Genomic DNA, 25,450 nt, shown 5'->3' with positions numbered 1-25,450 from the left:
TTTATTTTAGGAAATAAGTTCATGAAGTGGCAAACTCTGTAATGTGACTGGAGAGGAATGGGGTGCTGAACAGATTGTGTGCTGGCTTGTTTTTGCCTAGAACAATACTTGGGTTGATTTGGCCCAGCAGATCTTTTACTGCTTGTTCTCATGTGTGGCTGCTCACTCCTGTTTAGATAATGCTTCCCGTGTGGAAGTGTATACTTGTTCCTATACAATCCTAAATGCTTCCTATACCTCTTGTGAATATTACCAAGTGATGATCCTGTTTTGAGAGCAGGGAGAGTGAAACCTGGGAATGCGTGCTATTGCCTTTCCCTGTTTTGGGAACTGATGTGTTGTCTCAGGTCTTTCCTTTCCCAGCCTTTCTTTGCCTTATCCTGTCCTCAGTCCAGTGCCTTCCTGCCGGCCCTCTGTGCCCTCTCATGTCTGCCCAGATACCCTGGGCGGGTCAGGAAACCAGGAACGTCCTTTCTTGAGACCCGCCCAGGATGTGTGTATTGCTTGGAAGTTTTCAAGATATCAACTTTGTTTTCTCATGAGTCTGACATAGTAACTCTTAGAAGGAAGAAAGGTTCTCTTTCCAGAAAGTCTTCCTGGGAGGGCCCAAACCTTTATCTCTTAAACCAGTGAGCCCACGCTGCTTGCCCTAAGTTGCTGTATGCAAAATAAAGAGGTTTTACCTTAAGATTAAGAAAGTCTGACTGTCTGTATCAGCCTCTGCACTGCAGGGCTCTGGATAAGGCAAGGATATCTGGAGGGACTCAGGTAAATTAGGTCAGCCTGCATTTTCCCACAATTTCGGTTGAGTCCTGTGCAGTTCCTTATCACTCCTGGTGAGTTCATGTCCTCTAATCTTTTCTGCAGCTTACAGTGTAGGAGTAACTTCCAGAGCCCTTTTTCTGTACATCTGCCTTTTTGAGAAAGTGGCAATTAGTTGGTGACAGGAGAGGGTGCCCTCCCTGGTATGCCTTGTCTGGATTATTGCACTTTTCTACCTCCAGGGAGGAACAGTGCTTAGACTGACTCCTGCCACATTTCTGAGCTGCTGTGCTGAGAATGGAAAGAAAAAAAAAATAGGGAGAGAGCTAGAAAGATCTTAAATTGAAGGAGTTTTAATGTATTTCATGGTCATTTGATCTCATGTTAGTAGAGTATAAAAAAATTAATTTTGCTGCTTTAGACTTATGGATTGTTTGTGTGTGTATAATAGTTACAAATTGTTATAAATATGGTAATTCTTTAATATGTACTGTAATTTCATGGATTGGGTTTCATAGCAATTTATATTGTAAACATTTGCCCAGTAAGTTGAAACTTACTGTAAGCAAAAAAAAAAGTGATTTCCTGAGAAATGTAGTGCTGGTGGTATACTTGGGGTTTTGTATTGAAATTGGCTCTTAAGTCATGAAGTAAAAAATGAATGCTTTTACTAATAAATATTTTTAATTTCATTTTTCACTTAATCTTTTAGCCCTTACACTACAATGATCATAAAAATAGGATGGGATGGAGGTTTTTTTGCACTGAACTTGGCAGCTTTCTTTGTTAGCTTCATGGACTTAAAGGACTGCAGCAGGTGATAAACATATTTCTGGTTTGCACAACCGTTGTCCTCTATGGTTTTTCTCACACAGCCTCCCCCTGTATTTTTCTTTTGTATTTTTTGACATTTTAAATTGTTAGTTTAGGTGGTGCCATTATTCGCTAAAGGGATTTTTTATTCAAAATGATGCATTCTTTTTTTCTGAATGTTTCCTATAGAAAGTGTTTAAAACAAAACCAAAACCACTTAGGCTAACATATTCTTTTTAAAATACCAAGAAATAGGTAGTTAGTGTGGTTAATTTTAAGGATTTTCAATTTTTGCTAAAACATTTTTGTTAAAATCAGCTGGAAGCATTTTACCCAAACCAGTGAAGGAAAGAAAACCATGAAGGCCACCTAAAACAGAGCCACTCATCTTTGCACTTTCTTTCCTATTGTAAGGTTTCTATGTGTGTGCAGGTGTGTGTGGTGAAGCAGTTAAAGAGCTACTTAATCATGAAGATACAGATCTGTTGGATAAGCCAGCATCTTTTGACCCAGCCAGCATCTTAAAATATACCCCAAAATTGGTGGGAGAAGGAAATCAGGCAGTAAGGGAGCTCTTCTTTTTAGCTGTTCCTGTAGCCCATCACCTCAGTCTGATGTCCGTGTTCATGTTGCTTCCAAAAAATGGAAGACCAGAAGAATTTGGCTTAATCATTTTCCTCTCATGCGAGTACAGAGGGACCAACAGAGTCTTCTGTTTCCCCAGTCTCCCTAGTTTGACACAATAGAGTGAATGATAAGTTTTGGTAGGTTTTCCCCCCCTTTTACAATCACAGAGCCAAAGGCTGACAGAAGAAACTTACACAAGTCTTCTTTACTTTCCATCTTCTCATAGTTATGTCATGGTATTTGTTCAATTAGCTGTTATTGCTGAGATCTAGAAGTGACTTTGGTCTTGGAGATCCTTAGTAGTTGGAACAACCATTTTTGCATTACTACAGTTATTAGCCTGTATAGACACTGCTTAAAACTGGGGAGGTCTCCTTAGGTACCAAATGTGAAATAACTTCACCTCAGGCATGAAAATGCCCGTCTGAAGTCTCCTGACTTTCTTGTTGGTGATGTGACAAAATACTAGCCTGTCATTACCTGATTCCTTTGAAGCTTCAGCAAATTTTTCATGCTGTCTTTCCAACTGTGAAGAAAATTTTCCTTAGAGTTGGTATTCAGAATTCAGAGAGATATTGTTTTGTACTTTAAGCTTCACCCAGTATTTTTCTTAGATGTAATCTCTTCAGTTTTATTGAAGTGAAGGTAATTTCTCTTATTACTCAAGAAACAAAGGACAACATGCGTCTCTGAAAGCACCGACATCCAAAGTGTATTTGATTCTTTACTACTGTCAATGCATATTTACTTTGTGGTAAGGCTTTGTTTGTCTTGCTCTGCTAATTTTTGCATAATCATAAGAAAATTGCTTGGAGGAAAAAAAGTAGGGGGTTTTGCCTCAAAAGAGTTTATTTTTAAAGGTTAAGGTTTAATAATTTTTTTCTTGTTATTCTGTGGACTGTTGTTAAATTCTGAGCTTCTTTGTTGCAGTCATTCATATTTTTTGATAACTAATAGTCAGAAATAGTTGTTTTATCATTCAGATTTCTACCAGTGGCTTCAGTTTTCAGAAAAATTTAAATAGCTCTATAAGAAGTTACCATCTTCAGGAAACACTTGTAACCTTCAGCTGTAATTTTTAAAGTATTTTCTGAATACACAATTACATTTAATTTCTGCAAGATTTTTTTTTTTTAAATAGCATCAACTTTTCTTGATACTGGATCTTTGATAAACCAGGACATACTTATGTTTGGGTTTGGCTTCTTGTTTTAAGACCGTCAAATATCTTGTCTTTCAATCTAACTTTAATATAAATATAATATTAAATATAATATAATTTAATTATATTTATATTATATATATTAAAAATATAATATAATATAATATAATTAAATATCATTTAATTTAAATATATATATAATTTTAATCTAATTTTCTCAGGTTTGTTAGCATTGTGTGACTAAATTTAGCTTCGAATTTGTCTTACCAACATGCTTTTCAGAAAGCTTATTCTGGGCAGTTGACTTAGGAATTTAGTCCCACTGTCACTGGAATTGTCATTGTTGGAGACATCTAATTCTGACAGATTGGTGTCATAAGCTCTGTGTCTACTGACTCATTGCCACTAATTTTTCCACCAGTCACTTTTGATGAAGGCTATTTTGTAAGACTGGTTAAAGCAACTGTTTCAAACATGTCATAGAGAAATGTGCATGTTAAGCACAGTGAGACTGCAACTGAAAATACTGTTATCCATGCAACCAGTTTTGTGATTTGTTTGTATGCCTGTATAAATCCTTCTTTATCCTGCTTAAGAAATGCTCAGCATTTAAAAAAAAAAAAAAAGCCACAAAACCAAAGCAAAACAAAGTGAAAATAATTTGAGTATTATGTTGGTGCTGTTACACTTTTTATAGGAACAAGAACCTGTTACAAAGCTTGTGTTGTGCTGTAGGACAGAAGCATTTAGGAATCACACTATCTGCCCTGATAAGTCTCCAGCCATATGCTGCCATTCATAAGGTGGCTGTGGATAATGGCATTAAAGTAACAGATGTCAACCCCAGCCAGTGAGGCAGGCCTAGGGAAGATGATTCTATGAAAATACCAATGTGTAATTTGTCTTACCTTCTGTGTGGTTGGAGGCTGACCTAGTTTTGTGTGTATGTTTTGTTTGCTTGGGGTTTTTTTGTGTGTTGTTTGGTTGGTTTTTTGTTGTTTTTTTTTTAAACCAGCCTGTGAGGCAGATCAATAAAACAGGCTTTAGTAGATGTGTTTGCCCCATACAGTACTTTTAAAGTAGCTGTAAATGCATTGTGTGCTTCCAGAGTCACATAAACAAACTGTTCCTAAAAGGCATATAGAAACTTGATTTCTCAAATTTCTCAATTTCTCAATGGATTAAAAGTTGCTCATTAGAAGCTCGCATTTCCTTAAAAATTGTCATAGCTGAGCCTTGGCAGCTGCTCTGGTATTAATCGGGTTCTGAGAAAAAGCAGCTTTGTCACCTATGACAGACTCAGGTTTGTGGGATTTATTGTTTCATCTTAAAACTGAATCATTAAAATGTATTTACCTTGAGGTGCTGTACTAATGACTTCAGGCTATATATGGGCTATGTTTTCCCTCATTTAAGTACAATTTGAAACAGGTTAAGCATGGCAGATATTCTGTATAGTCCATCTGTGGTACTGAAGCAGTGACTCCTCATTTTTTATGCATCTGTAAATTCTTATACAGTTTATCAGAAAATGAAAGCCATATTTAACTACATTCAACAAGAATTGTAGAAGAAAAAATACAGTCCTATGTTGCTGGGAGAAAGTACAATTCCTGTAGCATTTTGATGCTGTTCTTATTTTCCCAAACTGTCTACTACATTGCATCCGTAGGTGTCTGAAAACATAAAGTTGTGGCAGGAACAGAAACTGTTTTAAATTAAATGTTTATTTTAAAAAAAATTATTCAGCTAACATTCCCAGAAAATGTTCCTTGAAACATAACTGCCTTCAACTCCCACAAGACCTACTGATTATGTCTGTTGAATCCTGTTTATATGTGGCTGATTGAAACAAGTGTTAAAAGCCTTGTGGGCTTTAGGTTGTTAGTTTAAAAAAGATATTTAAAGAAAAAGACTGCATAAAATATTGAGTGAGTTTGAAGGATCTGTTAAATCATAGAATGAATTTCTATGCACAATTAAACGTTTTGATCTTTTTAAAAAAGTTTTTATGCATTAATTTAGGCTACAGAAAGTGAGGCTGGTGATATGGATCTCAGTGGCTTGCCAGAGACAGCAGTGGATTCAGAGGATGATGATGATGAAGAAGACATTGAAAGGGCATCAGATCCTTTGATGAGTAGAGATATTGTTAGAGACTGCTTGGAGAAGGACCCAATAGACAGAACAGATGATGACATCGGTAAGTATTGCAGTGTAGTGAAATACTGTCAAACTTGTTTTCCTACACCAAAAAAAAAAATGATTACTTGTAGAGCTTCAAGTTTTATTGTAATAATTGGCTTTTGTAATTGTTAAGCTTAGTGTTCATTCTGCAAAGTGGTTCATAAATTGCCAGTGAGCAATTCAGCCAGTGAGCAAGGACAGCCAAAGAAGAATAGGAAAACACACATAATACGGGTGAAAACTTAGTTGCTGGCCCTTTCAACCTAAAGCTTTAACTTCTTACTGATACCAGAACTGGTTTGTCAAGTATTCATCATTGCATACTGGAAAACAGTTAGCAAGTCAAAGTTTAAAATTAATTAATTCAACACCAATAAGTTAACAGCAATACTGGATTCTTATGACATAGAAGTTTTTAATTGTAAGTTTTGATGTTGTTTCTGTTTTTAACCAAAGAGTTGTGTTAAACATTGGAGCCTTTAGGATCTTTAAATGTGCATCTAATCAGTCTAATTTGTTATGTAAACATACAGCTAAGTACATCAAAAGCAAATTATAACTAGAATTGAAGTTGAACACTGCATAGGTTGCCCAGAGAGGTGTTAGAGAGGTCTCTCTCCTTGTAGATCTGGACATGATCTTGGGCAGCCATCTGATCCTAGCCACTATGTATCTCTGCTTGAGCAGGAGGGTTTGACCAGATGACCTCCAGAGGTCCCTCCCAACATCAACTGTTCTGTGATCAGTGAATAAAAATTTAGGAAATAGACAGGATCCTATTGCCTTACTGCAGGTTTTTAGATTAAGTGAAGCAAAAAAGTCTAGCATTTAGGGCACATAATCCCACAGCAGGACTACTAAGAAAAATTGAGTTCTGCAGTTATGAACGATGTATGAGCCCAAATATGGGTAAGTTCACTGGTGAGTAGTATTGTAACTCCAGAGCATCAATAGTAATCCTCTCTGGTCCCTCCAAATGGAGCTTTGTAAAGCCACCACATGATGATCAAGTATAATTTACTGTAAAGTCTAACCTAGGAAGGCATGTTTTTACCAATGAAGTTGCTCAGTTTTGTGAAATTTCCCTGCTTAAAGTCTTGCTGTGTTTTATATAGGCCTGTCATAGTTTTAAGGGAGTTCTTGTCCTGGCTGGAGTATTACAAGTATCATTGGTTTTATTCAGAGCTTTTGGTTACATTACAAATCTTCTATTATGCTGACTTCTACTTTGCAGAGCTTCTGTTGATGATCTGACCATCCAGTCTGTGTCTACAAAATACCCAGTAATTACAACAGGCCACTGTACATGATTTATTAGTATACAGAAATGATTGTGCAGCATTTTAGCTTAAGTAGCCTCGGGTATCTTGCTGAAGAACTGTCTTTACTGTGCTTTGTTGTTTTGACATGCACGACTGAGTGGGCTTTTTCTCTTTCAGAACAACTACTGGAATTCATGCATCAGTTGCCTGCTTTTGCTAACATGACAATGTCAGTGAGGAGAGAGCTCTGTGCTGTAATGGTGTTTGCAGTTGTGGAGAGAGCAGGAACTATTGTACTAAATGATGGGGAAGAGGTCAGTAAAAGTTGCTTCTGACTCTTATTACATTAAAGGTTGCAGATTCCACAGTGTTAATGGCTTCTTTTGTTTCTTAAAAACAACCAACAAACCAATCAACCAAAAAAAACCAAAGCACCCTCCTCCCCCCCCCAGAAAAACCCAAGAAACCCAACCCCACAAAAAAAACCAACAAACAAACAACAAATCAAACAAAAAAATCACAAAAAAACCCCAACAAAAAAACACCCCAGAAAAGTAACCTTGACTAGGTAAATTAAACCTCTTTTTGTTCTGGAATAGTTTGCTTCTATTTAAGCACAAAAAAATTACTCTTTATAATGTACAAAATGCTATCTGCCTGTTGGAGCTGGTGCTGGGAGTTTATTTCAGTGCTTCAGTGGTGTCTTAAAACCTTCTTTCATTCACTTTTTTGAGTTTATTTTTCTTATAGACTTACATAAACTCATAAAATTAAAGATAAACTCAAGGTCCCAGTTCTCCTGAGATGAAAATAGTTGCACATTTAAGGTGAACTATTTTATAGAATTTTTTAATAGGTACTAAAAATTAACTTTTCTTTTGGCAAAATGGTGAGGGTTGTATCTACATAGTATAATATTACAATGTTAAGTGAGTCAGTTTTCCTTTATACTGCAATATTTGATTTGTAGCTGGATTCCTGGTCGGTCATTTTGAATGGCTCTGTGGAGGTGACATATCCTGATGGAAGAACAGAGATACTCTGCATGGGGAACAGCTTTGGTGTTTCCCCTACCATGGAAAAGGAATATATGAAAGGAGTGATGAGAACCAAAGTGGATGACTGCCAGGTAGAGTGTTGGACTGTATTGTATGCAAAAATCACTTACATAGAGGCATAATGCATCTCCTTAGGCATTTAAAATGGAATATATATAAAACCTCCAGTGGGTAACCCGGTATGATGGTTGGGAACTATGGGTGATTGCCGTTCTCTTTACTCAACTCAGCTACTGAATCATAAAGTAATACCAGATCCCCCAAGATGTGAGTGGAAAGTGTCCTTGTTTCAGCTAATCTGACCTTTAAAGGAAAATGCCTTGACATTTGTTAAAACACAGGCCGTCAGGTGTAAGCAATGCTTCTCATAGCATAAAACTACTATCCTGATGTGGGTATGTGGTTGCTATTTGCTTATTCCATTCCAGAAAAAGTAACCAAGCCCTGGGTGAATTAAGTGTTTTTCTTCATCCTGATGGCTAATTAGCTCCCAGAAGGATGCCCTTTGAAATGGGTGTAAATGTGTGTTAATGCAGTCATCTGGTGTAGTTTGCCCATCTAACTCCTGAGAACTGCATAAATGGTATCTTAGGATAATATTTTGCAGTGAATCTGAACTGTGGGACTTCTGTTTCAGCTACTGCTAGCTGCTGGAAACGGAAAAGTTACGTAAATTAATTACAAATAAAATACTGTTGCTGGGAATCTACTTCCTTTGTCTTAAGTATGTACGTGAGGATTTAACAACTGTTCAGTCAGAAGAAAGACTTATTATTTCCTTTCAGTTAAACACCCATGTTCACAGAAGTAGGCAGTTCAATCTTGCCCCAAAAGAGACAAGAAGTATAAAACTTTCAACGAGTTACAGAGGCAATACGTAGTGTGCATAGTATTTTCTTTTTCTGAATAACAGTGAGTGGTCTTAATTATATTTGCATAGTGCAGGTGCTATGAATATTCTCAAGATACCCTTAGGATTCTTGAGAGGGCTGAAGCACCTCTCTGATGAAGGCAGGCTGAGAGTTGGGCTTGTTCAGCCGGGAGAAGAGAAGGCTCCAGGGAGACCTTTTAGTGGCCTTCCAGTATCTGAAGGGGACCTAGAGAAAAGCTGGAGAGGGATTTTTTTGTAAGGGTGTGTAGTGATAGGGAAAGGAGTAATGGCTTTTAACTGGAAGAAGGCAGATTTAGGCTGCACTTAAGAAATGCTGTATTGAGGGTGGTGAGACACTGAACAGGTTGCCCAGGGACACTGTGGCTACCCCCTCCCTGGAAGTGTTCAAGGCCAGGTTGGATGGGAACTGGAGCATCCTGGGCTAGTGGGAAGTGTCCCCACCCATAGAGTGGGGTTGGAACCAGGTGATATTTAAGGTCCTTTCCAATCCAAACCATTCTATTATTCCTGCCCTTATTCTTGACTGAACAATTGATTGAAGAAAATATTTTTCCTGCTGTGTGCTTTAATCCAAAAGTAATTTGTTTCTGTGTGCTTACACTCATGTAATTGATTAAATGTTAGTTTTCTTAATGACTGACTTAATTTCAATTTTCCATAGCTATTATTACTTACAGTAGCAATAAGCACAAAAATAAAAGCTATGTTTTCCCTTCAAGCTCTTAAACCTTCTAAATATCACAAAAAAGCTTGCATAGGAGAAGAAATACCAGCTAAGATACTGAGCCTCATCTCTAGGGGAGGTCAAGGCAATTAAGCAAAAATGACTGATAATGGTAAATCATTTTGCTCTGATGACTATTGCTCTCCTCTTAACTGCAAGATTGTAGTGGAACTACTGTGCGTGTGTATCTGCTTACTACAGCTGAATTGTTGTAAAGAAAAATTTGGCTCACTGCAGGTTGAGAAACACCTTTATCTTTTCTATGAGTAGAGTACTTAAGTCTAAATACTTTTCTGAAGATTTTGCCTTTTAATACTGGTGTGTGATGATTCTTTCCAGTTTGTGTGTATAGCTCAGCAAGATTATTGCCGCATCCTCAATCAAGTGGAAAAGAACATGCAGAAGGTAGAAGAGGAAGGGGAGATTGTGATGGTGAAGGAGCACAGGGAGCTTGATCGTACTGGAACAAGAAAAGGTCACATTGTCATCAAGGTAAAAGCATACCAGGGAGTGTCTTTCAGAAGTCTCTTCTGTAAACTTCTTACCTTGGCAATTTACATCCAGGATTAGTTAAAACATATATTACAAAAATGTTTATTTTAAAACAGTAATTATTTCTCTGTTTTTTCCTCTTTACTATTATGCACATAGTGATTTTTATAGAATTCAGTTATGGAAGTTTTGTACATTTCTTATCAGAATGGTTAAGCTGCTAAGTTTGCTTTGCTCAGCAGTCAGTAGGTACTGGTATTCTTTCAAGTTTAATTAATCTTCAGTAAGTCATGAGACAAAAAAATTGCATTTATTGAAAATCTATTTCAGTAACTAAGGTTTGGTTTTTTACTTCCTTCATAGGGAACAGCTGAAAGGTTAACCATGCATTTGGTGGAAGAGCACTCTGTGGTAGACCCAACATTTATAGAAGACTTCCTGTTGACGTATCGGACCTTTCTTTCCAGCCCAATGGAAGTGGGCAAGAAGTTGTTGGAGTGGTTCGATGACCCCAGCCTCAGGGATAAGGTTAAAATCCCTTGAATCACAAACCTGTTTGCACTGAACATAGGCTATTAATAATAAAATAAATTTTAGGGGCAGTAACTAAACTGAGTAAGACACAAATAGCTGGTGACATAACTTAATGGCAGAAAATACATGGGTAAGACCAAGAAAACATTTTTTACATATTTTATTAAAGTACTAACGTGTTTAATGAAGGTAAATTAGCTATGTCTGTCTTTGTGTTTTTACAATACAACTTAGTTATAGGGGAAACTTTTCAATGAAGTATTTTTATTTAATATAATTCAATACAATTATATTGTGTCTTGAAATCTGAGCATATAAATAAGTTCTGTGATATTGTTTAGCATAGGCTTGTTACAGCTTCAGAGCTATAATACAAGATGTAATCTTTAAACTTATTCCTCCAATGGATAATCCCCTCAGCCTCTGTAAAAGCATGACCCAGCACAGTTGCTGATATAGCTCTCTGTGCTGTCCTGTCAATAACCAACCCGCTCTGACACTGAGTGGTGCTGAAAAAAAAGGCTGGACTCAGAAAACAGCTTGGCAGAAGTGGAGATAAGCAAGTGAGGAACAAGGATGCTGGAAGGTTTTGGCTGTGTTGTATTAGGGGCTAATAGGCAGTGAGGAGAGTGAAAGGGATAGAAATCAGAGCAGGATGTTTGAGATCCAACCTTTGTGATGATTTTGCCAAGTAGCTGGGTGCTTGACTTAATATTTTTGTCTTTTAATGGCATAAGAAGGGCTCTGAGGGGACCTTACAGGAAAGATGGAGAGGGACTTTCTACTTTCTACAAGGATAAAGGGGAATGATTTTAATGGTTTTAAAGTGGAAGAAGGTAGATTTAGGTTAGACATTAACAGGATTGATACTGGAGCTGTCACTGCAGTGATTTTAAAATGTGTTATACTGCATGGCTTGCAACTTCCCAGGCAATTTTAAAAATTTGTAATTAGCCTAAATTTAACCAAACGTTGGCTGGATTTTCCAGTGTCATTCGCATTAGTGAAAAACACTACAGATGCTTAACAGGAAGTTCATCTTCAGTTTTGAAGGTGGAAAAATCTCAAATATGTCAGAAATGTTACCCCTATCCTACATCCCTGTGGCTGGGAGCTGCAGCACTGGTGCAGTGCAGTAGAGCTGGAGGGAAAGGAGGAGGAGTAAACTGAAAAATTTACTCCGAGGAAAAAAAACCACCACATTTATTCACTGAGGCCTCTTTCCTGCTTCTGACAATCATTTTTTTTACCTTCATCTCTAAATATATCATTGCTCTTTGACATGGGTAAATGCCTAATGAAGTTAATGGTGGCTTATTTAAAGATTTGTGAGAATAGAGAGTAAATATGAAGTAGTACTGGAAGCTTTATGATCACGTGCTTAAAGAATTAAGCAGATTTGGAAGTGTACATGAACAGGAAATTGTTGTTATACCAGAAATGTCTAACACATTGCCTTTTACCTGTTTGCTCTGTACCCTACTCCATCAAATTTGAAATAGCCACTTACTCACAGTGTTCTCTAGGAAATATAAGCAATTTTAATAATTAATTCTGCCCACCTGACACATAAAGTGAAGTTAGGTTTGTGTATATGTGTAAGATTTAGGATTCCAGTAGAAATTTACAGAAGCTTTAAGTGGCAGTGTTCTTTAAGAACTTAGCACTGATGCTGTTCTGGGTATTCCTGGAAAATACTTCCGTTATTGATTAACTTTCAGGTTACACGGGTAGTATTGTTGTGGGTGAACAATCACTTCAATGATTTTGAAGGAGATCCTGCTATGACTCGATTTCTGGAAGAATTTGAGAACAATTTGGAGAGGGAGGTAAGAGTGAGGGTTTTTCCTAACAGTTTGGGATGGTGGGGAGTAGTAACCAGGGTGGTGTTATATTTAACTCATGCTTTTCTTTTGTAGAAAATGGGTGGACATTTGAGGCTGTTAAATATTGCTTGTGCTGCTAAAGCTAAAAGAAGATTGATAACCTTAACAAAGCCATCTCGAGAAGCCCCTTTGCCTTTTATCTTGCTGGGAGGGTCAGAAAAGGGTTTTGGAATCTTTGTTGACAGTGTTGATTTTGGTAGCAAAGCTACAGAAGCAGGCTTGAAACGTGGAGACCAGGTGTGTAATTTTAAAATGTCTTTCCCTGCCCCCTCCTCCCTTGTTTGTTTCCTTTCTCTTCTCTGAATAAAAATCACACTACCTGTTTGTGGTTTTAGATCCTGGAAGTGAATGGTCAAAACTTTGAAAACATTCAGCTGTCAAAAGCCATGGAAATTCTTAGAAACAACACTCATCTGTCTATCACTGTGAAGACCAATTTATTTGGTAAGTTTGTGTGCACTGTTTGTTCTGATTTCTGTTCTAATTTAAAAGGGAGTCTAACTTTTTTTTAATAGTTTAAAATAGTTTTGTTTGAAACACTTGTGCTGAGAATGCAAAAAAGAAGCTTGCAAGTCCTAAAATACCTGAGTTCATTAATTGCAGGGAAAAGTTTATGAATTGGGTCTTAAGTGAAGTGAATCTACTCTAACAAGTGCATGTTTCTGGACTAAGGGGGGAACTATTGTGACCATTTAACTTGAATTTACAAAATGTGTCTATAATGGATAAGATCTCGTCCTTTCTCAAGAAAGAAGCCTCTCTTGGAATTTCAGTTTATCAGGGATCTTAATATGTCTGCTGAATTTGCTCATAGTTTTTCAGCCCATGCATACAACGACTGTCATAAGGTTAATAAAAACTTTCTTGCCAGCTATGTAAAAGCAATCTTGGTACCCTCTGAATCTATTATCTTCATTTTTCCTTCTAACAAGTACTGAAAGAGTCATGAAGGAGTCTTTAAGCAGCTCAGGACCTTGATTAGCATCCTACCTAATTAACAGTTTGTGGCTTTTGTTTGTTTTTTAACACAGGATACTCAGATGATTCAAATAATTTAGTGTCGTGTTCCCTGTGTATCTCTTTCAGGATCAGGTTCTTCACAGCAAATAAGTAGAGCAGAATGTTACCACAGGATGTCACTGCACTAAGAAATGATTAAATGTGCTTGGGTTATCTCCAAGAGATGTTTGCCGAATCTCTTCCCTGGGGATTGTTTTTGCTTTGCCATAAAGATTCTAATATTTCAATGGTTTCTAGTAATTAGAATCCTCATTTATCTGTATATGCTTGTTTAACAGTATGTGCTTGTTTCTCTGTGTATAAGTTCTGTGTAACCATTCTTCAGACACTAGGTTTTGCATCTCCTGTGTTATTTTGGTATGCTTAAGATAAAGCTCAATTTGTTCAGTTCTTCAGTTGTATTTTTTCTAAAATTGCTAAGTTTTCATGTTGCTCCCCTGCAAATAATGAAATCACATCACAGAGGAGTCTCAGAACAGTTACTTTCTGTGTATTGCATGCAGTATTCCTTATCGACAAATCCCAAATGGAGGGTTTAATTTTTTTTTTAATAGCATCATCTTATCTGTATCTGATTTGTCTCTCCAGCTGCTATTCAACAAGACTGTTATTTGCTGGGATTGCTGTCCTCCATCTCTCTTTATTTATCTTACTTGAAGTTTTTGAGTCTCTTGGTGATTTGTCATATACCTCTGGCGATAAGGATGAATATTAAAGACAAAATTAATACATACTAGTAAAACCTAGGCCCTAATACTCATCCTTTAGTGGGTTGCCCTTGTTCTTGCTTTTTGTACAATCCCTTGGATTTAATTATCAGTTTTAATTTAAAGTTAAAAATTGACTTACTGGGTGATTTTTCCATTTCTATATGGAACCTTCCTCTCACAATATTTGACATGTTCTCTGGATGAGTTTTGTTCAGTGTATTTAAAAATACCAACATTTTTGTGATGCTAAAAGTTGCAGTAGAAGAACTAATTAACAAATTCATGAGGTATTTCTTCCTCAGAGATAACTCTTTGCTAAGGAGCTGAGGGAGTATAAGGGATTTTTTTGTATAACTTGGCAGATGGATGCAACAGCCCTGTCAAACATCCAAGGTGTCTCCTAGGCTTGTACTCGTTTCTGTTTTCTTTATGACTTTGTTGCAGCTTGCTCTCTGATTTCAGAATTTTCATCCTGTTGCTACTAAATTTTTGTCCATCTGAGAGCTTTTCTTGCTGGCTGTCAATTTAAAACATTCTTTCTCAATTGTTTTTCTGTCTCTTTTTTGTCTAATCTTCTCTTCTTATGTGTGTTAATATTCTGAAGAAGCCTGGGGCCTTGAGGTTGAAAAGTAAAATTCCTTCTGTTGGTATCATCCATGCAACCATGTGGTCATCTAGTATATATTCTGCACTGGGCCAATTTACTAATTTTCTTATTCTATAAAAAAATGAATGTCCTTTTTAAATTTTTTTTTTAAAGTCCTATATTTAATACGTGGATTTACTGAATATCCTATTTAGGTTTTCATAATCATTAATATTAAACTAGTCTGGTGCATAGAGTTTTCTTTAACTATTTTTATTCTTTTCCTTTCCTCTTCTTTCTTGTCTTCTGCAGTCTTTAAAGAACTTCTCACACGGTTGTCAGAGGAAAAAAGAAATGGTGCTCCCCACCTGCCTAAAATTGGTGATATTAAAAAGGCAAGTCGTTATTCCATCCCAGATCTTGCTGTTGATGTGGAGCAGGTAATAGGATTAGAAAAAGTAAATAAGAAGAGTAAAGCAAACACAGTTGGGGGAAGAAATAAATTAAAGAAGATACTTGACAAGACTCGAATCAGTATTTTGCCTCAAAAACCATACAAGTGAGTTTCCTATTTGCTCTTAAATTTTGCTTTGTGTTAAATTTTAATAATTTATCATTATAATTGTCATGATTCTTTCATATATTAATGCTAAAAATGCTTGTAACTGGACAAATATACTAGAAAATACTAGTCTGAATATTTGATTAATCATAGACAATAGTGCAGCTCTTGACATCAATGAAGGCATATTTTACTATTTAGATAGACTATTTAGATATCTGATGGCATAAGTATTTTTCATGTTATTTACTGTTTTCTTCCATGAGGAATGTTAAGTGGAAGCATCCCAGGCAGTTATTTTCAGAATAACACTGCAAGGACATATGCTTGCATATTGTTTTGATTGCAATAATTTCAATTGACACCATATTCCATCAGTCTATAAGAATTTTTGTGTACTGCTGTAAGGCAGACTAAGTTTAAAACTCTGTCTTGATTGAATTGACTATATTTTTAATGAAAGTTAAACATGGTATCTGATACCCTTTGTTTTATGAATACATTTTAGAAATAGAGGTGTGATGAGGATTGTTGGAAAGAATAGAGGAATGATTTTTGTGTGGTTTTATGGGAATCTATTTCTTGGACAAGACATAAAGCATCAATGCGAAGACTTAATTGTGTAGGGTAGTTTATACGTAATCAGTGTTTTCTTTTGCAATTTTTCTTCTCATCAGTGAGGAAGAAATCTGTTCTATGTAAATTCATGATAAGGACACTTGTGCTGAAAATCTAGAAATTATTCTTGTATGATTTTAAAAAAAAGTTTGGTTAATGTTCTGAAACATTATAAATAGCAAATTGGCAATGTAAAAGTTGCAGGAATTAAAATTAATATATCTAAATAATGGATCTTTCTTAAATCGATGCAAGAACATTTCTGTAGAGGAGGATCTGTAAATACTCATTTTATGATGGTTGCCTTTACAATGTTGTCTTTTATTTCACCAGTCTTGTATGTTTGTTACTCTAATGGGCCATGCATACTTTGGGGTATGCTTTTCTTGCATTGTACACCATTGTTCACAGTTTGTGCATAAAATTTTCTTGTCTTTTTTTCATTTTTGCACTTTTTCTGTGCAGAGACCTATTTGGGTAAGACTCAGAAAAGCAGTACACTTGACCTATTTTCCTTTCCTTTTGTTAGCTTTACTTCTTGGGTTATATATAGCAATTAGTCTGCAAAGCCTGTTGGCATTCAGTCATTTGTGTCTGCATGGTTTCTGGATAGAGTTGTGTAGTTGTAGACATCCCTGATTGTGCTTTTTTCCCCCCCTTACTTCATAGAAACTCTTGTTCTTCGTAATGATTATTAGTAGTTCACATATTAAGATACTTTACCTGTTCTTACATGCTTTTATATACCAGAAATTAAGAGTCTAAAAACTTGCTTTACTCATTTAAGTAGATATTTAAAGACTTAATTAGTCAGCTTTTGTGGTGAAACTGTCTACCTGTTTTTGACTGTTTTTGACTGTGAATACTGCAGAGGTCTCCAGAATTTATTCAGATAAAAGCAATCCTTAAACTAGAATGGGGTTGCTCTTAGAGGGAGGGAGCTTGTCTGCTTCCTGAGATATTAAACTGATATCAAAGACAAATCAGTTTGAGCAGGTGTTAATGCCTGCCTTCAGTCTTGCTTTTTAGTCCAATAATGTGAAGGAGCTTCTCAAACTGCATAAACAGCACCATTTTGTCCACATCTACTGGCAAATTGCCTCTCCACCAGCTATGAGGCATCGCATAAAGGGCTTCAGCCTCCATTTTGCTTTCTTTCTCTTTGCTTTCTTTACTCTCTAATGTACAGTGGGTTTGTGGTCCTGTAGGCCCAGTTGCTCCAAATAAAGGTTGGGAACAGCCCCCACTTCATCTCTACCAAAGTTCTGCCTCGTTCATAGCATAGCATCCTGGACAAAGAAGCATCCCCCTCTCTTCTCTCTGCAGCTCTGAAGTGGGATGCACAGTATACTGTATTTTGAAGGGTAAAGGATTCAGACAGCTTTGCCAGTCCATTATCTATTCTACCCTGTCTGTCATTCAGCAGGGAAATTAGTTAATGGTGTCTTCCTGTTTGGCAAACATGTACAGAAAGCAAAAGAAATGCATTTTTTTTGAAAACCACAATCTCCCTTCCCTGACATAACAAAATATTTTACCTACCAGCAGGAGCAGTTGATCTTCATGTTTTCTAGTGTTGACTTCCGTATCTGAAAATTCTGGGGTTTGTTTCTTGTTTGCATAACTTAGAACTCGCTCAGATGCTTACTTTTTTGGGTTTTTGTGAGTGCTTTGGAGTGGAAAGAAGATGTCAATTACTGGGAATGGTTTGAGTTTTAGTGAAAGACTGACTTGCTTGGGGCTTTTCATAAAATTGCTGTGTGCTGAGTTGGTTTACACTTTACATATTATTTACACGTTACAGTCAAATAAAATATTTGGTAATAGTCATCTTGTTTTTTAAAAGCAAAACGACAAGTAAACCCAAATACATCATAGAGAGATACCCCTCCAACCTTTTTTGAGCTGCATTGCCTTCTAAAAAGCAGTTGCTGTTTCTTTGTAATTGAAACTGTGCCTTGACTGCCCAGAGATACTGTCCTAACTTCCCAGAGTACTGTTCTCTTAAAGCATGGCACTTAAGTGGTACAAGTGTGCACTGGGTAAAGTAATTCATTGGTAAGCATAAAAGGATGCTTGTACTGTAACAGCTCAACAGGGATAATTATCAGGCCCTTAATTACTTATGTTTAGGTTTTCTGAAATGACTAGAACACTTGACAAAAGCTTAAGTGCCCAAAATTAGGGTATAAATGGTCATTTGTGTTGCATCATTTAATTTAGGAGCTTGACTTTTTAGAGGTGCAGCAGCTTGCAATGAAATATAAGTTCTGGTTTATGCTTTACTTACACGTGTGAATAGAGGTTTAGATATGCTTGGCTTTTAAAAAGGCTTTGCCTATAGTTGCTAAATTTTTATAATGGCTGCAATTTAACATTTTACACCCGCAGGCCATTTTATTAAGGACTCGCTTAATATGGGGGTTTTTTTTGGTTTAGTTTTTGGTTTGGTGTTTTTTTAATGGCTAGCTCCAGCTCTGTCCTGTTACAGTTGCTGTGATTCACTTGATGATTATGAACTCCTCAAAATCATTAGGCAAATTAGGGTCTACTGTAATATGATGATAGCTCTGTCTCTGATCCGTCTAGCACTACTGATCTCCTTCGGGACATTGCCTTTCACAATTTAGTGGGCAAAATCCTTCACCTTTATCACAGAATACTTTATTTACAACTGTAAGACACTTTGGAGGGGTTACTGATAGCACCCAGGTGCAGATGCTTAATGAGTTGGCTGGCATCACTTCAGTCACATTCAGTAAAGAGAAACTCAGAAAGTGATACGGGTTAGGAAGATGGAAGATCTTGATGCTCCTCTCATATTTGTCTGTTGAAAAACCTTAAGCTATGTGGCTACAATATGTCCTGAACGACAGGTGCAAATCCTGTCTGTGATGGGGTGAAAGATCTGTGAAATTCAGGTCTTACAAAACAGCACTAAGGGGACGGCAATATTAGTCAAATTTTGGCTGATGGGGTGGTGCTAGAATAATGAGTTATGTCCCATTGTTTGAATCAAGATCTTTGTTGCTGTGAGAAGCCATCAAAATATGAAGAGCCTAGCATCTCCTCAGAGCTTAATGGTGAACATGAGCATCTCCAACTAGTGTGATTAAGCAGATCTAATCACTTTGAGGGAACATTTGGGTTCTGTTGATGAAGGTAGACAGCAAGCACTGTTGTCAAGTGAATTTTACCTTCTAAATAGCAATCACTTTACTAACAATTGGAAATGTGAAAATGTAGTGATACAGATGTCCCTGCATCCCTCTAGTGTAGCTCAAGCTCTGAATGTCTGTAAGGCCTGATTTTATCTGTTGTTGCAGTGACATTGGAATTGGGCAGTCTCAGGATGACAGCATTGTGGGACTGAGGCAAACAAAGCACATTCCTCCTGCTTTACCTGTCAGTGGAACCCTGTCATCCAGTAATCCTGATCTGCTGCAGTCTCATCACCGCATTTTAGACTTCAATACTACTCCAGGTAAGGATCCTTTTTTGTTGTTCTTCCTGACCTTATAATTTTCTTTCATTGATCTTTTATTTCTGGACTTCCAGAGTCTGAAGATGTGAGTTTTTATTAGCTGTCACCACAGATGAGCCACATATTTAGGTATTAGGATTTATTACATTTGTTCCAACATACTTCACCCTAATGTAGTAGATGCCTACTTTTCAGGTATGCAGTATACGGAGTGCCTCTTACTGGTGGGATATTCTTGACCAGTGAAAACTTAAATTGCTTGGTATTTTACAGTTATAGAATAGTAGATCATTAGCTTACAGTAAAGCAAAAGGGCTTGGACTTGAGACATGGGACACATGTTTCAGTCTTTTTCTGAGCAGACTAATATAATCTTGTAGTGCATCTGTAAGGGACAGGGTTTCCAAGTTCCTTCTAGCCACCCTGCCCTGAATTCTTTGTATAGATTGTGATTTAAAATTCCCTTATGAAATAGATCTTTAAAAAAACCACATTTAGCAGAGAGGAACAAAGCACGTGAGGGAGGGAGGAAGGGAGAGAGAAAAAAGGGAAGAATATGAGAAACTTCAAAGCCTTATCTTATGAGAAGGGTTTAGCTGGGGCTCCTGGCAGTGTTGGGATTTGGGCTCTTATCTGGCTAGAGGAAGATTCTTAGCAGTAAACCTTCTCTGAGTTAAGTATCCAAATCTTTGCTATTAAAATTTCACTTGTGGAGGAGGATATGGTGATGGTAGCTGTGCAGGCATTTGGTTTTTTCAGTTTAATCTTTAGAGTATTCCTCAAAAGTAGAACCAAAAATTCAGTGCCCTCCTAAACCTGAGGGATTTCAAACCTTGCCTAAAGGGATGGTGCTTAAACATCAGCATGCATAATGGCTAAGTTAGTGTAATCATTGTACTAGAAACTATCATACTGAACATCAGTTCAGGTCAGGTTTTTTTAGGTGTAGAGAAGACTAAAAGAAGGTTGACTGTGATTTTTGTCTAAGGGTCTTAATTGCTCCTGTGAAAGTGAGAAAATTAGTATTTTCCTTCTATTTTATCTAATGACTAGTATCCAACACTTTGAAGATATTCTTTATCAACAACAGCCCAACTTTTCAACCTGATGGGTCTAGGTAATGAATGTGCCTCTGATGCTGAGCACAGCACTTGGCTGTCTTCCAGAGCTGTGGCCATCACTGTCTCTCACAGCTCTCACTTGATTAATTGAACAAGAAAGGCATTGCAGGTCTGAAGATCCTTCAGTCACAAGTAGAGTTTAGAGAAATTTAATAAATGAATAATATTCTACTGCTTGCCTTTTGCGCTGAGGAAAGGAGATAAATAATGATGTAATGCTATGCTTCACCATTGTAGCTTATCTTTGTAGACAGGTAATCAGTGCTTTCTCATTTAAAAGACAGCTTTTTGTCATCTTCTTTTTTGTTTTTTTGGGTTTTTTTCCCCTCAGCTTAAAATTTGCCCGAATGTCCATCAGATTTATTTTTCCTCTCTATAGGAAGGGGAGGGCAAAGGAGGTCTGACATAGAAAAAGCATATACCTTAAGAACTTTAAAGGTGTTCGCATTGTAGATAGAAGAGTTGAATTATAGCTCTGTATACTTTAAGACTGGGAAAAAATTAAAGCCTGCATTCTTCTTTCATTATCTTGGACTAATTTAAAGATGGAGATGGAGGCAGCTTGCAAGAAATTGAATGCACTGGAGAAGAAAAAGAAAAGTGGCAGAACAGCCATCCTTTTAGGCTTTGAGGAATATACCTCAGGATAGAAAATAAAACAACTTGCTGTTTTGGGAGGGTAGTCTTTGAGGAGAAAATGAGAACAGCTTGAAATCTGCAAGGAGTAATTTTAATTTCACTTCTGATCTGCTCAGGCTTTTTCAAATACACTTTTAAAGGTTTATTTTTAAATTCCAAATGTCAATAGCACTTTGATTTCTTTTCTCTTGTGCTGTCTCTGCTATTCAATTGGAAGTCAAAATAATATAGTAATGATGAGCTGCTAGTCTTTGGTCCTTTTTTTTTCCCCCCACATACAGATTTTTCAAGGGACTAGATTCCTATCATATCGTCTTGAATTCTTCAGCTTGCCACTCCGGTTTCCTTTTTTCAAAAGGAAGGGTGATTACAAAAGGAGGGGTGATTACAATTCTCTTCAAGTGCTGTTTTATTTAAGAATTATTGTGCTGAATTACTTACTACAATCATTTCAATTGCTGGCATACTTCCCTGTATTCTGTGTAGCACTTCTGCTACCAGCTCTGATAGGTATGCAGCCTGAGACACTGAAGAGTGAAATACAGTACAAAGAAGATATTCTGTTATTTGCTGTTCTCTGCATTTCTTCATACTGATTTCAGTGATGCAGCAGAACAGATTATTTTCTCATTGCACAAAACACTTGCTTCTTGGGAGCATTAAGTGAGTTTCCACCTTGGTGATGTTCACAGTGGTTTCATGGCATTTCTTTGTTTGGCAAGTATTTCTGCAACAGCAAGAGGCAACAAGATCTAAAGAGCCAACATGTTAAATAATGTCTCTGAAAGGCTGTGCCTTCAGCATTTGCCTTCTTTAAGATGTCAAGAAAAGCAGAATTCATTTCAGACACTGCTCGGTATGGATCTTTAGCTAATTACTGAAGTAAGACAGGTCAACAGAGATTTGGTGGTAAAAGGCAAAATTGGCTTGATAGTTATGAGGTATCTGAATGTTTGACTCAAGCACTTAGAAAGGTATAAAAACTGAACTGTGCTGGCACTCATTATATGTACCTGATGGTGTAGTCGCTCAGTTCTAATGTATTTCAGTACCAGTGCTTCTCAAGCTCCAAAAATACTACTGTGAGTTTAAAAGTTATGGGCTTAGTTGCACAAAATTTGTAAACGATTGTATTCAAACAAACAGCTTTTGTGAATCAATTCGTATTGGAGAAATCTGTCTTAATGCTTTCCAAATTATTATTTTGGAGACATACAGCAGCAATGGGAAGACATTCAGTTGTGTTCCTTTGTCATAAGATTTCTGTTGCTGAATAGATCATTCTTTATTAATTTGAATACATTATGCACATTCAGGGTTTGTCAAAAAAGGTTGTGGTGGTATCAAAGTGAGTGTTTTCATCTTGCCACTGATTCTTCAGTTTTGTTTTAATAATGATCGGGGGGTTTTGGCTGTAGATTCAGAAGGCTTTCTGTTACCTATTTTCTTGTACATATGACCTTTATGGTGTAAATAAACTTTTTTTTTTTATTAAAGCAATGTAATTAAAGAAAGAATAATGACCAGATGTCATACCATACACAGGTGCAAGAGGTCATTTGTAACAGGAGGAAGAAATTAAATTAATTGAAAATACTTGTTGGTTAAAGTAATGCATTGGGGGATAGCTGTACAATTTTAGCTCTTTTTTTTTTCCATTATAACACAATGATAATAATGAAATTTCAATTTATTAACGGCCTATATTTCAATACATTAATGGAAATATGGAAGTGCATGTGGATTTTGATATTGTACATACCTTATAGAAATATCAAATCCAACAAGATTTCCTAAAAACAGGTGCCTTGTAGGTGCTCACTGTAAGTTTTCTGTCATCAGTCACTTGAAACAATAATATATTTATTGGTTGGAAAGGACCTTAAAAATCACCTAGTTCCAACCCCCTTGCCATGGGGTTGGAACCCCATGTGGTCTCCTGCTAGACCACATTGCTTAAGGCCCCATCCAACCTGACCTCAAACACTTCCATGGAGGGGGCATCCACAGCTTTCCTGGGCAACCTGTGCCAGTGTCTCACCATGCTCACACTAAAGAATATCTAATCTAAATCTACCCTCTTCCAGTTTAAAGTCATTACACCTTGTTCTGTCTCTGTGTCCTTACAAAATGTCCCTCTCCAGCTTTTCTGTAGGAACCCCTTCAGGTATTGGGGAGCTGCTGTAAGGTCTCCCTGGACCCTTCTCTTTAGGCTGAGCAACCCCAACTCACCCAGCCTGTCCTCATAGGAGAGGTGCCTCAGCCCCCTGATCATCTTTGTGGCCCTCCCCTGGACTCTCTCCAGCAGCTTCATGTTCTGCTTGTACTGGGGGCTCTAGAACTGGACACAGAACTCCAGGTGGGGTCTCATGAGAGTGGAGTAGAGGGGGAGAATCACCTCCCTTGAGCTGCTGGTCACACTGCTTTGGATGCAGCCCAGGATGCAGTTGGCTTTCTGGGCTGCAGGCACACATTAGAAGCTCATGTTGAGCTTTTCATCAATCAACAAACACCCCCAGGTCCTTCTTCTCAGGGCTGTTCTCAGTCTTATTTTCTGCACAACCTCCAATTGTGTTTGAGATTGCACTGACCCAGGTACAACTGCTTACACATCAGTGTACATACTAGTGTTGTTGAATGCCATTGATTTTTCTCAGACTTAAGTGGAATTTGCCAGGACTCAACACCAGTGAAAATCACAGTCCTCACTAGTTTGTTCAAATTTGGAAATGTTAGCATATTTTTGTGGCTTGCCCCATTGATAGCCTAACTAACTTCTGTTCTTGGTTGTCAATAGAACTACTCTTTCATTACAAAAAACCCAACAAAGTAAACAAAAAACCCCAGCTGTTTTATAAGGAGAGGTGAAACCATGATACTGAAGTAAAAACTGATAGCACTAGTAGTTAGATTCTAGTAGTTACATCAGTGGAACTGATATTGTTACATGATTTTACACCATTATTTTTTTCCCTTTACTAAATTGCATACCTTGATTTTAATTTCTTTTTCCAGACTTACCAGATCAAGTGCTGAGGGTTTTCAAGGCAGATCAGCAAAGTCGCTACATCATGATCAGTAAGGACACAACAGCAAAAGAAGTGGTCATCCAGGCTATTAGGGAGTTTGCTCTGACTGCAACCCCTGATGCATATTCACTGTGTGAAGTTTCTGTCACACCTGAGGGTGTAATCAAGCAAAGGAGACTTCCTGATCAGTTATCGAAGCTTGCTGACAGGATACAGTTGAGTGGCAGGTAAAGCTGAATACTGGGAGCTAAAAGTGGTGATGACAGTTTATTGAGTTTATTCTGTTGACAGGAGCATTATTTATTAATTATTTGTTTTTTGATAATAAATTGCTCCTTTACAACTTCTGATTGATATTTAGTCTTTGTGAACTTTTTTGCAGGTATTACCTGAAGAACAATATGGAAACAGAAACTCTTTGTTCAGATGAAGATGCTCAAGAATTACTAAGGGAAAGTCAAATTTCCCTACTACAGCTCAGTACTGTTGAGGTGGCTACCCAACTTTCCATGAGAAACTTTGAGCTATTCCGTAATATAGAACCCACAGAATACATAGATGACTTGTTTAAACTCAAATCAAAAACAGGTTGCACGAATCTAAAAAAATTTGAAGAGGTGATAAATCAAGAAACATTCTGGGTTGCTTCTGAGATTCTAAGAGAAACCAACCAGCTGAAAAGGATGAAGATCATTAAGCATTTCATTAAGATAGCACTACACTGCAGAGAATGCAAGAACTTCAACTCAATGTTTGCCATCATTAGGTATTGCCCCTTAAGAATTCTACTTCTAAGTGAAAACCAAAGTCTTGCTCATTCCAGTCTAAAATAAAACACTATTTAACACAATGAACCAATTAATACTGCTAATATCAACATTTGGCAATCCAATAATGAGGGTATTTTCCAGTGATCTGAACTTGACATTGGAATGTTTGCTGAAATGTTATTTGTAATGCTACTATTATACACTTACTGCTCAAGACAGTGAGGCAATAGTTATTGGTGAATGTGGCACTAGGGAAAATAGGTTGGGGGCTGACCTGCTGGAGAGCAGTGTAGGTGAAAGAGACCTGGGGGTCCTGGTAGACAAGAGGATGACCATGAGCCAGCAATGTGCCCTTGTGGCCAAGAAGGCCAATGGCATCCTGGGGTGCATTAGAAAGGGTGTGGTTAGTAGGTCAAGAGAGGTTCTCCTCCCCCTCTATTCTGCATTGGTGAGGCCGCACCTGGAGTATTGTGTCCAGTTCTGGGCCCCTCAGTTCAAGAAGGACAGGGAAG

The 25,450-nt window shown here is 37.3% G+C and overlaps 1 protein-coding gene across 3 annotated transcripts in view; it reads left to right on the top strand.

Annotated features, from left to right (window-relative positions):
• Window positions 1-25,450, top strand: part of RAPGEF2 (Rap guanine nucleotide exchange factor 2) — a 177,992-nt gene that overhangs the window by 137,003 nt on the left and 15,539 nt on the right. For all 3 annotated transcript variants that reach the window (XM_030449638.1, XM_030449636.1, XM_030449637.1), the window contains exons 8-19: window positions 5,390-5,567; window positions 6,991-7,127; window positions 7,784-7,942; window positions 9,827-9,979; window positions 10,343-10,507; window positions 12,235-12,342; window positions 12,433-12,636; window positions 12,735-12,843; window positions 15,028-15,274; window positions 19,222-19,379; window positions 24,155-24,395; window positions 24,551-24,934. In XM_030449638.1, the coding sequence (XP_030305498.1) occupies window positions 5,390-5,567; window positions 6,991-7,127; window positions 7,784-7,942; window positions 9,827-9,979; window positions 10,343-10,507; window positions 12,235-12,342; window positions 12,433-12,636; window positions 12,735-12,843; window positions 15,028-15,274; window positions 19,222-19,379; window positions 24,155-24,395; window positions 24,551-24,934 (2,243 nt within the window). The remainder of the gene's footprint in view (window positions 1-5,389; window positions 5,568-6,990; window positions 7,128-7,783; window positions 7,943-9,826; window positions 9,980-10,342; window positions 10,508-12,234; window positions 12,343-12,432; window positions 12,637-12,734; window positions 12,844-15,027; window positions 15,275-19,221; window positions 19,380-24,154; window positions 24,396-24,550; window positions 24,935-25,450) is intronic.

This window comes from Calypte anna, chromosome 4A (assembly GCF_003957555.1).
Source record: "Calypte anna isolate BGI_N300 chromosome 4A, bCalAnn1_v1.p, whole genome shotgun sequence".
Taxonomy (NCBI): Eukaryota; Metazoa; Chordata; class Aves; order Apodiformes; family Trochilidae; genus Calypte; species Calypte anna.
Note: the sequence above shows the minus strand (reverse complement) of the source record. Positions and strands in the feature narration are given on the sequence as shown.